The 17,157-nt window shown below is 48.9% G+C and overlaps 1 protein-coding gene across 10 annotated transcripts in view; it reads right to left on the reverse strand.

The window, feature by feature from the left end:
- Positions 1-815: 815 nt before the first annotated feature.
- Positions 816-17,157, reverse strand: part of MEGF11 (multiple EGF like domains 11) — a 268,163-nt gene continuing 251,821 nt past the window's right edge. For 6 of the 10 annotated variants that reach the window (XM_062601762.1, XM_062601760.1, XM_062601763.1 and 3 more), the window contains 4 exons: positions 14,209-14,275; positions 7,966-8,022; positions 1,772-1,978; positions 816-1,302 (listed from right to left, as the gene is read on the reverse strand). In XM_062601762.1, coding sequence (XP_062457746.1) covers positions 1,142-1,302; positions 1,772-1,978; positions 7,966-8,022; positions 14,209-14,275 — 492 coding nt within the window. In that variant the 3' untranslated portion in view covers positions 816-1,141. Of the gene's footprint in view, positions 1,303-1,771; positions 1,979-2,912; positions 3,051-7,965; positions 8,023-14,208; positions 14,276-17,157 lie in introns of those variants that run through there. The other 4 variants (XM_062601765.1, XM_062601766.1, XM_062601768.1 and 1 more) reach the window with 4 other exon arrangements.

Here is a 17,157-nt window from a genome sequence, read left to right on the forward strand (position 1 = left end):
TAGGTCAATAAAGATATAGAAAATATACTCATGGTGGCTTAGTCCAAAACTTCACCATGGCCAACCCCTTGATAATCCCTTCCCAAACAGCTGCTGAAACACAAACCCCAGTTTCAGCTCAATTTAATGACATTTCAGGTAGAATCATCAGCAGATAAAGATGCACTACATGGTAATGCACATCAAATTAAAGAGGGTCATAAATGGCATGCTGTAAGGGAATCATGGTGAGATGATTGGTAACGATGGGCTGGAGGAGGGGATGTGGCTTCCCTTTAGGAAAGGAAACCAAACCAGGGTTAGTCTGTGCAAACCTGCAGCGTCCCAGGGCAGGAAATGAAGGTGCATCAGTCTGCACTGCCTGACAGCTCTGGTGGCTTTATCTGACAAAAATCACAGTTGTATAAGGGAAATTAAAGCCTGTTTGTGCCAATTGGAGTATTTTATACCTTGTTAAATCTGTGGTAAGCTGGGTGTGAGGCCCATTGTTGAAACTCAAGTCATTAGCAAAGATCACTGGACCTGCACAGACCGTGTCTGTGTTAATATTCCTCAGCTCAAGGACCCTGGTACTGAATAGAAAGAGAAAAATCTCCATGCTAGTTACCAAGCGTGATCTGCACAGGTTGCACATGGTCATGGCAGCAAATGGGGTTTCCAGACAGTGAAATGACAAGGTTCCCTGCTTTCATTCAGAAAAACGTCCATTTCCATGACAAAGAAGTAAAATATATCCCAGTGTGTTCCAAGTCACCTTGTTCCTAACAGTAAAAGGGTTCTTGATGTAGTTGGTAGAAATGTACATCTTTAAGTCCTTCTACTTAGCATGGTTGTGTGTTTTATTGTACAGCAAAGCCAGGGTTAGAATACACGCCACGGAGAGTTTTTGCCTGGAGCACGTAGACACCTTCCTGGGGTGATGGACTCCAGTCATGTGTAGGTCCTGTTACCCATATAAAAATGTCTTTATAAATAACATCATGCAGCAGCAGTTGGCCCAAGCTGATGTTGTGTTACGTTAGGTCCTTGTGTAAGACAGTCTGAAGTCCCATCAGCATCCTGCAGCCCAGAAAAGGATTGTCTTCTCTTTTGCTTCCTCAGTTTGTGATTGCAGCACAGTGCACCAGTGAAGTTCATCCTTTTAAGACTGCTTGTCCCAAGATGGCCCGTGTGTTGGGCTGTGCCTTACGGGGAGGAGGTCATAGTGACCAGGAATGTGACTGTTCCTAGGCAGGTCATATGGATTCTGGAGGTAACTGGCACTCCGACCACGGGCGTCTTGGACCACGCTGACAGTGGGCTCTGGGGAAGCAAGGAAAGCTGGGTTATGGTAACCTGCAGCTCTCCCGAGGCTAGTTACTCGTGTGTTTTGTCACTCAACTTCCCAACTCATCTCCTCCAGCGTTACCGTCAGCACATGGAGCAGACTAGGGAGGAAAACACCAGAGCCAAGAGCAGGCAGTTCCCAAAGCCCTGCAGACAGCGGCTTCAAACGACCAACACTTCTGCTCTTGCAATGTCTTGCAGCTGGACTGCAGCAGTTTAAAACAAAAGCGTGAAGAGGAGCGGTACCACGCTCACGTCCCCCAGCCTTGCACAAGCCCCTATCCGGGATCAACTCCCCAACTTAACACACGAAGGCACAGGGCTTCTCCCATGGCCGGCACCTCCCTGCACTGTGCCGTATCCATGTTCGGAAAAGGGGAAAAGGAAACACACCAGCACCTGCAGTAAACACCCCAACAGCCCCTCTGCCTCCTGCCCCTCTTACCAACTTCATAGATGTTTTTATTGGCGGTCGATGAAGTTGGCATTTCTGAATATGGGGACTCCCTGTGCCCAGGCGATTTCATTTCCACGTAGCTGCTCTCGGAGTGTTTGCATGTTAAAATGGGGGGGTCTTTGATGGTGGCGTATGGGTTTTCGCTGCTGTTCAGGGAACAAGTGCTGGAGCTGCACACAGATTCTTTCATATAATCTGCAAAACAAGAGGGGAGTGGCAGTGTTAGCACCATGAGCTTCCCTAGGTTCATTCAACCTCTGCACAAGTGTGGGGGACAAGGGGGCAGGGGGTAAGGAAGATCCTCGAAGCATCCAGCACAGACACCCGATGCGTGTGCTCGGGGTGGATCCAGACCATTGCATCCACACTCACTAGCAGGAGAGAAATCAAAACCTCAGGTTTTCCTGTAAAAGGTTCTAGTTATCATTTACTGCAGTATTAAATTGGAGGTGGCATCCTTCCCTCCCTCCCCCTAATGCCTAAGGAGTTTTAATCCCACTCCACATGGCTGTGGTATGTCGGTTCTGCCAGCAGGACCTTCTGCTGATCCCTGGCCTGTTGGGCCAGCCACAGGGTTGGTGTCCTGGGGCTTTGGTCAACAGCCAATGCCATAGATTTGAATACAGAACATTTCCAGCAGGCTTAGAACTGCATCAGTGCAGTGCGTGTCCCCTGAGAGCTCTGGTTTCTGGGGCTATCCAGCACCAGGAAAAGCCAACTTCATATTCCCACTGCCATTAAGCCTGGGAGGAGGCTGCTCCTGCTAGTGGGGAACACTTGGGTTTCCACAAGGGGAACAAGCCTCCATCTGAGCCTTGCTTTGCTTTGCCTTTTACTTCTCCCCCCCCAGCCCCCCCCCTTGCTGTACATAATCTACTGCTCCTCTACCCTAGGCTGGAGAAAACAGGAGACGGTGACGGAGGAGGCACTACACGGGGAGAACAGGGTTGGTGTGAGAGCTGTAACCACAGTCTCCTGTGTGAGTGCCCCTGGCCTGGCCGCGCCAGCCTGCTGCAGGGTACAGTGCCAGTCTTGCTTTAAACATAAAAAACAAGAGAGAATAAATGGACATTCAAGAACGTGCCATTGCTGCCGTGTGCATCCTGCTGGGCAGTGCCAGTAATTTAGAATTAGAGCGATGCAATGAAAGATGAGGCATTTTCTTGTGCTGGGTTACAGTACAAAGGCAGATCCTGGTATATATGAAATACTCCTGGTGAAATAGCGGGACTTGCAAAATAGCTGCAATCCCAGCTGCCCCCGCTGTCTAGTATGGGAGACAAAAAGAGAAATGCAGGTTAAGAAATAGACAGACAACAAGATATCGCTTCTTCTTTACAAACCTCACCTCTGCGCCTGTCCTCCCAGACCTCCTCACTCACTCCTCACGTTTGCTTCACTCCTTGCTGTGATTCTCCCTCCCTCAGCTCAGGGGCTGTGGCTGTGTGTCCATCCTCACCCCGGGCCTGGTGCCCTTTGCCTTGGCTCAGCACTGAGGGGGGCTGCCCTGAGCAGGCACCCAGAGCAAGGAGTCAGGTTGTATCCTGCAGGGAGCTACTGAGTTTCTGTGCTCTGATTTCAGTGATGGGAGCAAATCCTGTGAGCCTTCAGCCATCAGGGTGAGTGAAACCAGCTGTGGGAAGCAAACCAGCTGCACCATGTGGGACCATCAGGGACGCGAGGCCCCTGGCACCAGTGCAGTGCTCATTGAGCTATGAGCTCCTCCTCTGAGTTCAGCCTGGGTGACGTTTGCGGTGCCTTTGCTTCAGAGTGAAGCGCGTCTGTTCGGTAGAGCACAGGAGACAAGAACCGAAGCCACACAAACATTCCCAGGCTGCAGACGCTAGGGTTGGGCCCTCCAGCTTTCCCAACCCCATCCCAGTATAGGCACGTCAGCGGAAAGCTGTCCCATCCTGTCCTATTGAGCAATGGAGCAACCCCATAAGACTTCTGCACATGGATGAGCTCAGTGTTAGCAGCTTTTTCTATGTATATGACTTAAAGGAAGGTGCCGCACAGTGCGGGCTTGGTTGCTGTTTAAAGGTGAGCAGACAACAGGCAAAGACTAACAAATGCTCTTGTAAAATGCAAATCTTTAGGCTAAAAATACCTGCGTGGTCAGGGGCTGTTCCTGAGTCCTTGGGAAGGTTGTGCTATGGGGCGAGGAGCTGAGAGCTCCCGGTGCTGCTGGAGGCTGGAGCAGGAGCAGGAGCAGTCACAGCTCCAGGGATACGGCCCAGATGACAGACTCAGCCCTGAGGCTTTTGGTTTGTTCTGAGACAAAGAAAGGCTCAGCTCTACCTGCCAGCAGGTCACAGGTTCTGCTGCTTCCTACAGGCAGGCAGGAGAGCCTGGGCAGCCTGTAATAAACCAGCTCTGAATCTGGGGTGAGAGGACAGCAAGACTTGCAAAAGAGGAGAGAAGGCTCCTTAAGGGGAGACCTTAGAGCAGCTCCAGTGCCTAAAGGGGCTGCAGGAAACCTGGAGAGGGGCTTTGGACAAGGGCCTGTAGGGACAGGCCAAGGGGAATGGCTTTAACCTGCCAGAGGGGAGACTGAGATGAGCTCTTAGGCAGAAGCTCTTCCCTGTGAGGGTGCTGAGGCGCTGGCACAGGGTGCCCAGAGAAGCTGTGGCTGCCCCATCCCTGGCAGTGTTCAAGGCCGGGTTGGACACAGGGGCTTGGAGCTCAAAACAGAGCTGGGCTCTGAGTCATTAAATGTAGATTATAAAAGACCATTGGCTGCTACCGCGACAAAGGGGGATGGTGACAAGTCCTGCTCCTGCAGTGCTGCAGGTTAATAGCTGTGTGGGTCAGTACTCATCTGCTCATGGAAGTGGGTACCTCAGAGCTGGCTTAGGCAAAAATCCCAGCACATCCTGCATTTTATCAAGTCCAGCTCAGCTGCTTTTATCTCCCTAAGGTAAAACGCAGCTGCAGGGCTGCTGGGGCTGACGCCACCTCCCAGGCAGGTGCCCTCAGGCTGGAGCCACAGCACCAGCACTTCCCTTCCCAGAAGAGACCAGTGAAATCCCACTTGGGCTGCCCAGACTCATTTGGCCTCTCCTGAGAGCTGCCTTTTCCCAGAAGATACTGGGAATCAGCACGCCAATTCCCACTGACGTAAATGGGAATTCTGTGTCTAGCTGGGGACTAGACCCTTTGCTCTGGATGCAATAAAACTTAGGGAGCACCAGTGTGTGCGTGGCAGTGTGCCATACACCTTAGCCACAAGATGTGTTATGCACAAGATCACAGGGAATTTAACTCTCAAGGCTATAGAAGTGTCTGAGTCACTTTGTTATGAAGGGGGCTTGGGGGTAAGCAAGAAGTGCTAACCCAGAACAAATGATTTAGGAAGCCTCATCCCAATCACCCTGTAGGACACGTGCGAGCTCTGGCCATGCTGCCTCATCGTCCCCCTGTGTATTGAGCTCTTGTAGTGGTGCCACAGCACTCGCTGGGAGCACTCCATCAGCTGGACACACTAGAGATCTATGGGGAAATACGGAAATATGGGGAATAAGCTCTAATTTTGAAGTCCCTGTCTCTGTGTTGCCTGGATACCAATCACCAGACCTTTGAAGGTTTTAGTTTTGATACCAGGGACTGGAAATGTACTTGTTCCTCCCACAGACCAGGGTCATCTCTGATAATCCTCTGGCATCCTGATGCCCAGCCTTGGTACCTACAGCCACATTTCAAGTGCTAAGGCACTATGATGCATGCAGGTGAAACACGTTCTCCTGCTATGTAATCCCATGCATGGGTGACGTTCAGCATAGTGTGCCTTGCTGGCTGCTGTCATTAACCTGCCTAACCTTGGCTGCTCCAGGACTGCAACACAGCGACAGCTTAGTGCTGCTTTTTGGGGTGTGACACAGCTGTGGGACACATTCCTGTCCACCAAACAAATGAACCACGCTGAACCAAGCCCTGAGCCCCTGAGGCAGGTGCACCAGTGTTTTGAAGGGGTGGGACTTTGCCGGCTATCGTGCAAAGCCTGAGGTCACATTAATCCACCTCTGCATCAGCCCTGGGAACAACCGTGTGCCCTCCTGGCAGAGCATCCCATGCAATGCTCTGGCCTGGGGTCAGCACCAAATGCCATTTTCAACTGCAGGGCAAGCTTTCTCCAGTGAGACCTAGCAGATACTGATGGGAAAAGACATCTTTAAACTGCATTAAAGTACGTAAGAACAAAGCACCCGCCTGCCAAGTCTTCTTGCTGACAGAATCCAATTGTTTGGGACTGGGAGTTCATTTAATGTGAATGACCCAGCTTAGAAGATACCTTCTCTCCATCTTCTATATGAATTTAGCTAGGCAGGGCTAACACAAGACCTGGCAAGGGCAAGGAGAACTGCACACTGAGCATAGGGCCCATCACCCAGCTCCTCCTGGGAATGAGAGTGCCCCCGGGCTGCCTGAACCCAGAGCCTGACCTTCAGACTGAGCTGCTGCAAGCCTGTAGCCATCCAAGGGCAAATGCTCCTGAGCAATCTCTGCCAACTGCCTGCAGGTGATGTTCAGAGCCCCCCTGGGATGTCAGGTGTGTTCCTGTGTCCCCAGCATCCTGCCCCTGTCAGCGCCAGCAGAGCCAGAACACATCAGCCTCCCTGACATGGCTTCCAAGCCTCAGTGTTCAATTTACAAGTGATAAACATGTAAAGAAAGTGGCTCACATCCTAAATAATGAGCAGAACGTGCAGCAGCAGCAAATGCATTCACAGTTTGCTGTTCCTGTGATTCCTCATCTCCCATTCACCCTGGGGTGCCCCATGCTGTGTGACTGTCTCTGGATGGGGATTGCTCCTGCATATGTTCAAAGCAGCTTTCTGACTTTTTAAGCACAGTAATTTAGTTGAAGCTAATCTTGACGTTCATAGTTCCGTGGGAAGAGAACAACCTGCCCGACTAGAATAAGAGAATCATTGAAGGAGCTGAAACCAGTGGCCTGAGCCAAATCTACATACATAATCTAGTTTTATAGGGAAGGACTTTGCCATGGATCGGTGGTTTCCTCCGGCAAGCCTGGGAGTTAAGGTGATGTTTTAGCAATATTATGCCACTTTATCTTGTAAACAGCAGCTACAAAGTGGTGCTCTCTAGGCCTGGCTATAAGCTGGTCATTGCTTTTTATGTGCACTTTCAGTGTCCCTTGTTAGCTCAGGTAAAGGTCTTGCTCAGTAACACCTTGGCCATAGCAAACCAGCGAGCGCCTTGACACCGGCCCTGTGTGGAGGTACCATTTTCCCTGTTACTCAGCTGATACCAGCACAAGGACATTGTGCAGTGTTCACCTGCTGGGCTGAGGGAGGGACATTCCCAGCTGGTGTGTGCAGACACAACAGTCTGGGATTCAGACCAAAGACTTCAGCCTGAAACCTGCGTGTTCTGAGGGAGACAGCCTCCTTGCTCCATCTCCTGTACCACAGGCTCAGTGTGCCAAACCCAGCCCACACTATGAGGAGCTTGCAGGGACCACTGTGCCAAGTGGTCTTGAAGTCCATACTGAACTGGAGTATTCTGAATGTAAACCTGGAGGACAACTGAAACATCAAACCGCTGGGCCTTATGCTCGTGACTCATCTACAAGCCCTTTTTAGAGCTGCCCTGGAGTCAATGCCCATTAATTGCTTCGTGCCAGCGTGACTGGTTAATGTTCTGAGCGAGGTCTTTTCTCAAGCTCTGCTATAAATCTCTTGCAGCAAGGCCACGCAGCAGGGTCAGCTTGTTTTCCAGTGGCTTTGTTTAAGCTCTGGAGAGCCAAGAGCCTTACGGAGCCACAACTTAGGCAAATGCACCAGTCTGTCATCAGCACCTGCCACCAGGAAGCCCTTGTAGATGACTAATGGGTCCTAAAAGAGCTTCCCCTGGCCAGACAGCTCCACCTGCACCTCCTGTCCCTGCAGCAGAGCCCTCCCTTTCTTGTCTCCTGCTGCTTTGCTGAGGCAGGAGCCTCCAGCCTTGTAAAGACTTGAATCCATAATTCATGGGCCCCAGACATCTGGCTCAGAGTCAGGAGTGCTGCCAGCTGAGCGTATGTTGTAGGTAATGGCTCTGTCCCTTTCTGCCTCTGCGTGGCCCTGCTCCCGGGTGCTCAGGTCTCTCCTATCTCACCTCTTCTAGGACACCCTCCTCAAACTGTTTGCCAGGGTGGCTGCAGGCACTGGATACCATACCTTTGAAGCTTTTTTCCATTATGTATGTGTTCTGACGTCTATCCATCCCACAAGCACCTGCATGGAAATGATATATAATGGAAAACAAATAAATATTTATGTAAATTGGATTGCGTTGACGACTGAGCAGCATATATTCTTTCCCCTAAATTGTACATCAAGGCCCTCATTTAGTGAGGCTCTTAAGCACATCCTCAGCTGTAAGCATGCACTCAGTGCAGTGGGGGTTCTGTGCACACCTAGAATTATGCATATGCTTAAGAGCTTCCCTGAAGGGAAGGGCTTTCCTGATGCAGGGCACTGCTCTTTACCAGGAGCAGCTATCCATCAGGAGAACAGTGAGAAAACATCATCTGCTGGTATGGTCATTACTGAAACACTGGATTGGATTAGTAGGAGCCTAAACCATCTCCTTCCAAACTTGAGTCCACAGGTTCCGTTACATTACCCTGTGGCCAATTCTGGGCTTTGCTTCCTCGTGGACAGTATGGTATTTAACTCACACTCTTAGATTCTGAGGTGTGCACAATCCTTCTCTATTACCTACTATGGCTTGCTTATCAATTTGCACAGTTCAAGAACTGAAGTGACCACAGGCCCCAAGTGACTACAGAGGCCTGAAAATGCAGTAACTGAGAACAGAGCTGACAGCAAAGACTTCTGCCTCATGCAGCTTTGTCCCTTACAGAAGCAAAGATAGAAGGGGATGGGAACCTTTACTGCTAATGATCCTAGATATCAATCAAAAGGCAAATCTAATGGAAGCCTTAAAATCTTTTTAACTATAGAGTCTGCTATTTCTTACTGACTAGCAAAATCAACACAAATTTGGTTACAGAGATAGAAATGTCCTTGTGGCTTATGGGATTCCCAATCAAGTAACTAAGTTATGCCGGTAAAAGCGCCTTGCAAACAGCATGTCCCAGAGGTCTCCCAGCTCTTTGTCCTTGTATGTCCTCTGGTCTCTATAGAAGCAGCTGTCACCACCACTGGCAATGCTGTACCAGTCCCCTGTTCACAGCACCTTTGCTTTTGGTGAATAAGGAACATCACTACATTAGACAATAAATGCGTTACTGGCACATCAAAGCCACCCCCCTTTGCAGAGTGTCCATCCTGAGCACAGGAAAAGGGCTGTAGTTCACAGCTGGCTCTCTCTGATGGGGCTCTTGCCTTTCTAGCCAAGAGTGACTGCCCAAAGCTTTTGAGCACCTTCTGCTTTGTTTCCCACCACTTGTCCTGAGCCAATTCCCAGACTTACTCCCTGAAGGAAGCAGCAGAGGGCAAGGCTGAGCGGGTGGTTTGGGCACAGCGGGGAAGCTCTTTCACATAGCAGTATTTGCTGTGTGCTTTTCTTCTCTCCTGCATTCTCTAGGGCAGAGTCCTGAGTGAAGAGGATGGAGCTGATTCATCCCTTGGCTCACATCCACAGCGCCGGTGCTCTCTTTCCCAGCAGTGGTGTTCCCAAAGGCCATTCCTGGTGATCACACGTCCTCCTGGCAGGGCTGAGCCAGCCCTCATGGGCAGAACACCAACACCCAAGCAGGGCAGCTTCACAGGCACACACTCAGGAGCCTCTGGTAAGAAGCAGCTCATACCACACAGAGCAAGGCTGGAGTGTTGGTGGGCACACAAACAGGCTCAGAGGGTGAAGGGGGCCGTACCCACAAAGAGAAAGCAGCAGCAGGGAAATAAAGGAACCCCAGGCTGACCCATGGGAAGGTGCATTGGACACAGCATTGCTCAAATAGAGCAACAGCAACATGGGAAAGACCTTCTGGCTTTGGAGGGCTGGGATGAATAACTGCTCAAGATCATGACCTGTAAAATACTGACCAGCCATTTCAGAGTTAGAGACAAAGCAAGGAGCAAAAAACACGGGAGTGATCCCATAGGACAATGTCCTCATAACTGCTGGGCATTAAGGAGATGCTTAGAATAAGGACCATGAGGAACAGATGATCTATGGAAACAGAGGTTACCCAGGGAATGGTTACCTGTGCTCACTGCCAGGTGAATCCCTGTGCAAGAGTGTTGCATCTGTTCTGAGCATCCTCATCAGATCTTTACAGGAATGATCCCCCTGTGACCGTGAAGACCCAGATGAAGGCTGGAGCCTTGGAGCCTTGGAGCTGCTGTGAGGCCTCAGCAATATCAAGCAGCACTTTTGGTGGCTTGGAGAGGAAGGACTCCACCTTCTGAGCATGTTTTTGTTAGCTCAGCTCCCTGTGAGCTCCTGCCAGTGCCATTGCAGGTGTCAGACATGTCTGGAAGGGCTTCTGCAGCCACAGACATCACTATGTCTGCTCGGAGTTAGCCCAGACTCGTTAGACCCCGCCGGAGGGCAGGTGCGGGGTGAACACAGGGTTCAGCTGAGTGAACCCGACTTCTGGTTCTGAGTTGGGCAGCAGGCAGTCCTTGCTCACCCTGAGCTGCAAAGCAGCGCTTTGCCATGCTCAGAGCTCACGCCAGTGTAGCTGTAGAAAACTGAGAATCCTTCTTAAGGGAGGATGGCTCAGAAAAGCTGGGATGCGCCTCCTAGAAAAGATAGATACAGGCAGGGTTGGTGCTGCCTTGGGAGGGCTGCACAACCTCTCAAAGCCCCTCCCAACCTGTTCCCTGTAATTCTGCCTTTAGTCTTCTTCTATGTCTTATAATTCTGTGGGTTTATGACCCATTTTTGCCTATTCACTGCATTCCTCAGGGAGTGAAATGAATAACAGATATGTTATTTTTTAAACTGCAAAAGCAATTAATGTGGAAGGGGCCTGAACAGGGCAGGAATCTGGCTCTTCAGGAAAGGCCAGGTTTAAATCTGGAGTTAAACTGTCTGCGGGGTGAAATCACAGTCTCGGTTGGGAATATTTTTCCCCACCTTTTGGCTTTGAGAAAGATGCAAAGTCAGGTCTGACCCAAACTTTGAGTCACTCGGGATGTGCTGCAGATCACACTCCAGGCTCTGCTCTGAGCACTGCTGTTAGGAAAACATTACACATAGAACCAGTTTTGTCTGCAGCCTGCTGGGCCCAGCACTCCAACTAATGAGCATAACAACCTTTTCTGAACTCAGGGGGTGGTTTAGGACATTTGACTTGCTTGGAATAGGAGCTGGAAGATGGACTCTGCAGTTGTGTAATGCAGACTGGACTGGAGGAGAGAGGTTAGTGGGCAAACAATTCCGGTTCTGCAACGAGACAGTGAACAGGAAATGCAAAGACAAGGCATTCCTTGAAATTAGTGGGACTAAGCTATATTAAATAAGTAGTGACACATGGCAAAGGTGACAAAGTTGCCTTTCCTTGGCACCACAGATACCCCAAACCCTGATATGTCAAGTGCTGATCCATGAGAATGACTTGTGCAATGTGCTCATCACTAGACTCCATTTAACAGGTATGATTTTCTGACAAAGCCTGATATTTGAAGCTTCCAAGGAAATACAAGCTTTGTTCTGCTCCTTGCATTTCCCAGTTGGAAAGAACCCAAACCTGGCAGCTGAAGTCCTGTAAAACAGGTAAGATATCCCCTTGGTGCGAGCAGCCCTTTCCCTGCTCCCTCAGAGAACATCTTTCTTCCTTTCCCTTTCCAAATAAAATATCCAAGGGATGACTCCTGGCTGAGCAAAAGCCAATGATGCAAACTGGGAGCAATCAAAAGGTGATTTCCAAAGCTGTAATAGCACAGCCTGCAAGAGCAAGGAGAGCAAAGAGGGGTTAATAAAAGCACTCACGTGCCTGTTACCTGTGGGATCGCCTTTACGAGATACACAAGCAAATAGAAAGTACATGGTGTTTCCAGAAAGCATCCTGTTGACCCTCTTATAGACACAGAACTAAAGACACATTGCTTGGAAGTGAGGGGCTGTGGTGCCAAGCACACAGAAAAGGGCACAATGCCCTCCATCAGCTGAGCAGCAGGGCTCTGCTTCTGCTGAGCTGCCAGCCCTGCTCCTGAGTGAGTAGCTTGGGAGTAGCTGCTTCTCCTGCTCTCCCTGAGCTTGGAGATCGAAGTGGGATCTAAGCCTGGATCCAGCATGGAATGGAGAAGCAAGTTTGTCCCCATCAGAAGAGTCCCCATCAGAGCACAGCCATGACCCTGAGAAGTGAAGGTATGCTGCAGATCAAAATACAGAAGGTGTCAGCCTGGGATAGGTCTGGACCACATCCAACCTTGAGCATGGATCTGATCAGAAATCCCTTGCAGAGGTCAAGGGTTAAAAAAAGGGAATTAAGAAAACTCCTTGTGCTCGCAGGTTTTAGCAGATGAGTGGCTCAGGCAATTTTCACACAGATATTCTGATGATTTCCTTTCCCCCAGCTCTAATTCATATTTATGACACTTGCAATTCCTAACAAGCCTACAGACATTCCTGTGAGCCGGGTTCATCCAAAGAGCCTGTTCTTTGGCACCACTGCCTCAGCCAGAGGAGCTGCTGGCTGAAGAGCCAGGGAGGTGAGCTGAGGGCTTTCCATCTGCTCCCAGCTTCTATCCATCTTCTCTCTATAATATTGCATGGGGTCACAGCAGAGGAGCTGTCCACTTCCATTTGAACTGTTTTTAACTGAATCCACCTGCTCTCCCAGCTGGAGCATCAGTATCATAAAAACTAAGGCTAACGGTTGGATGAGAAGGTGCTTCCTCTAACTCTTCAGTACTTCCATGCATGATGCAGCTTAAAGGTCAAGATCCCCCATGGGAGCTTATTAGGCTTCACTGATATTACCTGTTTACAATTCAAAATCAAAGTTTTTAACTTTCTGCTGAAATTTGCACACGTAGGTGGAATCTGCAGCTTCTATTGCTGTGGGATTACCAGGAAATGAAAACATTTTATGGCAAAAATGGCCTTGAGCTGAGCAAGAATTCAGCATCATCAAAGTCAGCACAAGTAAGTGTTGATTTTCATACTGAAAGGGAAGAAAAAACCTCTCATTGTTACAAATTAGTGTGAAAAAAACATTCTGGAAGAAGCAAAGAAAACAAGGAAAAAATGTATCCGGGATGCAAAATGCAATGGAAAAATAGTGACTGTTTTGCTTAACTAAAGTATTTCTCACTTCTACATCATTCTTACTGCAAAGGCACTTAGCATCACTTCTGCTACTAAAATAAAATGCATGAATGCAGGACAAATCTGGCACTCAGGGAGTTCCGGACACTGCAAGCTAAGAATAAAGGCAGTGAGCAAAGCAGTAAAATGGGGAAAAGAAAATGAACTTGATTTGAGGAGCATTTGGAAATCCTCCCCCCCCCAGCTCTCCGTGGTACATACAGATCAACACAACAGCAGTTCTGCAGCTTGTTGTACAGAAGAAAACACTAATGGTTGATAATGATGGAAGAGGTTTTGCATTGAAGCTCGACAGGTTTGTGATTTTCCTGATGCAGGGAAGACCTGATCTTTGGAGCAAGGCATGGTGTGTGACCAAAAGAGCAGTGACAAGATGCGATGCGTGGTGATGCCCTGTCTTAATTCCTTTGCCATGTGAGCTGTGAGATAGTTGACATTAAAAACCTCATAATACCATTTAATACTGCACTTTCCATACTGCAAATTTTCAGTGAGGTATTAGTAATCCCAGTAAAGGAAAGGGCAAATGCTTTCTGCTACTGACAAGCTAAACTCCAAGTGCTTAGATAGGAAAACAAATAGCATCCAAAGCACTAAGTCTGGATGGGTTTGAGACAAGAGCTGCTGAAAACCCTGTTAAAACTGAAGCCAGGGAGAATAAACTCAGAAGGGGTCATTAAACTTCACTCTTGGCTTGTTTGCACTGGCTGGGCATTCAAAATTGCCTGGAAAATGGCCACTTGGTGATTAACAGGGAGATAACAGGGTGTATTGCATGCTCCAGCTCCCACAGAGGCTCCGGTTTTATGGACGTGCCAGTGTGTGGTGCTGAACTTTATTAAGCATGGAAGGAAAAAAATAATGCCAAATTTCAATTTTTAATGTCCTAAGTTAGTCCTTAAAAAAACATTTATAGAGTAGTTGGTAGTGATTACACAGAGCAACTGGGGGAGGGAGATCAGAATGAATATTGGCTCTTCTTTCCCAAGTGTGGTCTGTGGTAAAGGAAACCATTTTCAATACTTCATCTTTCACTATTGGCAATTCTGACTGTGAGATAAAGACAACACCAATATTCTTCATTATGGTTAATGCCTTTCTGAAAGGCTGACTTGGGTCTGGAATTGCTCTAAAGTCTACTAAAGTGATTAGATTGTTTAAACGTTACTGACCTAGTTCATTCAGATAGCTGTAGGGTCTCCAGTCTGCAGTTTCTCTGTCAAGGGTTTTGTTACTGAGCTGTTCAAAAAGTATGATAATGGGTTAATGCTGAAATAAAGACAGTTCCCACCCAAAACTACAGCCCAAGGATGGCATGAATCAAAATGGGAGATGACTGTTACCTTTGGCCTCACCATTTCAGTTCTTTAGCTGCATGAATCTGACAGTTGTTCACTAGCATTAGGGAAAATCACAAAGGGAAGTCACTTCACCAAGCAATGAACACAAGCATGCTGGAAAACAGAGATTTCCTTCAGCATCCAGGGATCACGACTGGAATGCTGGTATGCATGGAGTGACATGCTGGCTGTTTCAAAACAACTAATGGAGATGGATGGATCAAAACCACCTACATAAGCATGCAGATAGGAGCTGTTTGGAAGGGGATTTGCTAATACATCTGAGTATCTGTTTAGGGAACAGAGATGTAACGGCTACAAGATTTCTCTCAATTCAAGGAAAATAACATTGGCAATAAGGAAGCATGAAGCCCTGTGCAGATCTGCCAGCAAAAGTGGAGAGAAGTCCAGGGCTGCCATCCAGATGCTGCTGCTGGAAAGACACCTCTTGCCATGTGGCAGCTGGGACCCTGCCTGTGCCAGCGTGGTGGTGCCACTGGAGGAGGTGGCAGTTGTATTAAGCACAGGTGTCAATGTGCTCTTTGATTTTCTGCCAGTTACAGGAGTCTCACTTGAGCCAGGTAATGCTCAAGCACAAGAGCAGAGGCAAGCACAGTGCCAGCCTGAGGGATGGGGATTTGGGGGGGGGGGTTGGAGAGAGCTCGCTGGAGCATTTCTTGTGGTGGTCAGCACAGGGAGAGGGGCTGCTGTTGGGGGGGGGGTGGGTCCACTAGACTGGGGCACCACAAAGCATATGGAGAGGGGCTTTGGATAAGGGCCTGTAGGGACAGGCCAAGGGGAATGGCTTTAACCTGCCAGAGGGGAGACTGAGATGAGCTCTTAGGCAGAAGCTCTTCCCTGTGAGGGTGCTGAGGCGCTGGCACAGGGTGCCCAGAGAAGCTGTGGCTGCCCCATCCCTGGCAGTGTTCAAGGCCAGGCTGGACACAGGGGCTCAGAACAACCTGCTCTGGTAGAAGATTGGCACTGGATGGTCTTTAAGGTCCTTTCCAGTCCAGCCCAGTCTGTGATTCTATGTGACGGGGCGAGTCCCAACAAGGAGGGTCTGTGAATCACTGTAGTTGCTGAGTTTTCCACCTCAACATTTTCTTCTCAAAGCCCACATCTGCTGGTCCTGAGGAAGTGTCAGTTCAAGAGCAAATCCCAACCCTGTCTCTGGAAAATTTAAGTTATGAAGCCATCAGTGCTCTCCTGTGTCTGCTTCCAAACAGGAAAGCTCCTGCCTCTGTTTCAGAGGGCTCAGCTCTGCTATTTTACTGTATTTATAAGTAAATGAATAACAATAAAGGAGGTTAAAATTTAAACAAAGCATTCAAAATTACCAAACCATTTCATTTTTCCTGATGTCTCATTAATTTTTGCTTAGCTTTCATAGGGGTTTTAAGACCCACTGATGTACTGAAGTCTGTTGGAATATAAAATCCCAGCTGGTTCCCAGGGTGAGAAGCACTGTGCAGGATGCTGTGCAAAGAGAGACCAGGGCCCAAACCCTGTTTTGAAGAGACCTGTTTAAAGCAGACACAGCAAGAGAGGGATAAAGGGCTGTCCCATGTAGCAGCTAGGTAAGCTGCTCTGTGCCACCATAGCTAAAGTTTAGCCAGCTGAGTGCAGCGAGGAGCACACCATGGCTAGCAAGGAGTAACCGAGTCATGGGAGGTGGAGAAATACAGCAGAAAGAGGAAATGCTGGACCCAAAGAGAGAAGGAGGGCATGGGGCTGGGCAGCCATGCAGCTCCTCTGCCCCTTGGTTTAGGTAGTGACCACAATGGGGAGGGCTTAGGGTCAGGATATCTCCTCTGGCAAAAACTCCGCTATAAATAGGGCAATGGGGACCAGCAGGATCCTCCCAACCAGCCTGACCTTCTGTGAGCTTCCCCAAAGCTGGGCCACTGAGGAGGAAGCTGCAGAGGTCTGAAGCCTCTCCCTTATCTCCAGGGAAAGCATCTGCAAATACTCCTCTCTTCCAGGAACACCACATTTAGGACAACTACACCATATATTACAAACTGCCCATTGACATGTAGAAGCTTTGGGTGAAGGTTTGTAACAACCAAAGGCAAAACCCTGCCCTCACTGACTGGATCCTGCTGATTGAATTCCCTTGACTCAGGATGCAGACAATGTTCTGGGGTGTTTTTACACCTAATGTTATCTGCCCTGGCTTAAACAGACACAGGAGAAACCATGGTGTGGGCACAGCAGGAGACAGCACAGGTAGAAAAGACTGTGCACATACACACACACACACACACACTGCTGGGTCTCTACAAGCGCCTGCACAGTATTTTTAGAGCTATTCAACTGAAGATGTACACAAATAGGATTCATCATTTGTCAAACACGTAATTGTGCTCCAAATGGGCTGAACTCCAGCCTGGAAGAAAGATTCCGGGCACGCAATAGTGCAAATACACCAACCACACACACACACACACAGATGTGTGCATATGTATACAAACACATAAACATAGAGGTATACACACAGAGACAAAGACAGATTAATACCAGCACACTGAAAGGAACCCATTTCAAATCCATGTGAAAGCCCAGCTCTGGTTGAAAGACCCTGTTGCTGCAGAGCCACCAGCACTGCCCTTGAAAGAGGTGGTTCTGTGCCCTGCACTATGTGGGGAGTGAAGCCAAATGATCACAACAGCCCCTTGTGGCCCCACAGCCCTTGAAGCTCCCATCAGACAGCAGTAGCAGAGCAGTGGCAGCTACATCTTAGTGCCTCATCCTGTTCCTTCTCATTTTCTGTCTCCG

The sequence above is a fragment of the Pezoporus occidentalis genome, unplaced genomic scaffold (assembly GCF_034315485.1).
Source record: "Pezoporus occidentalis ecotype Australia unplaced genomic scaffold, CSIRO_AGI_Poc_V1 ctg72, whole genome shotgun sequence".
In the NCBI taxonomy this organism is placed as follows: Eukaryota; Metazoa; Chordata; class Aves; order Psittaciformes; family Psittacidae; genus Pezoporus; species Pezoporus occidentalis.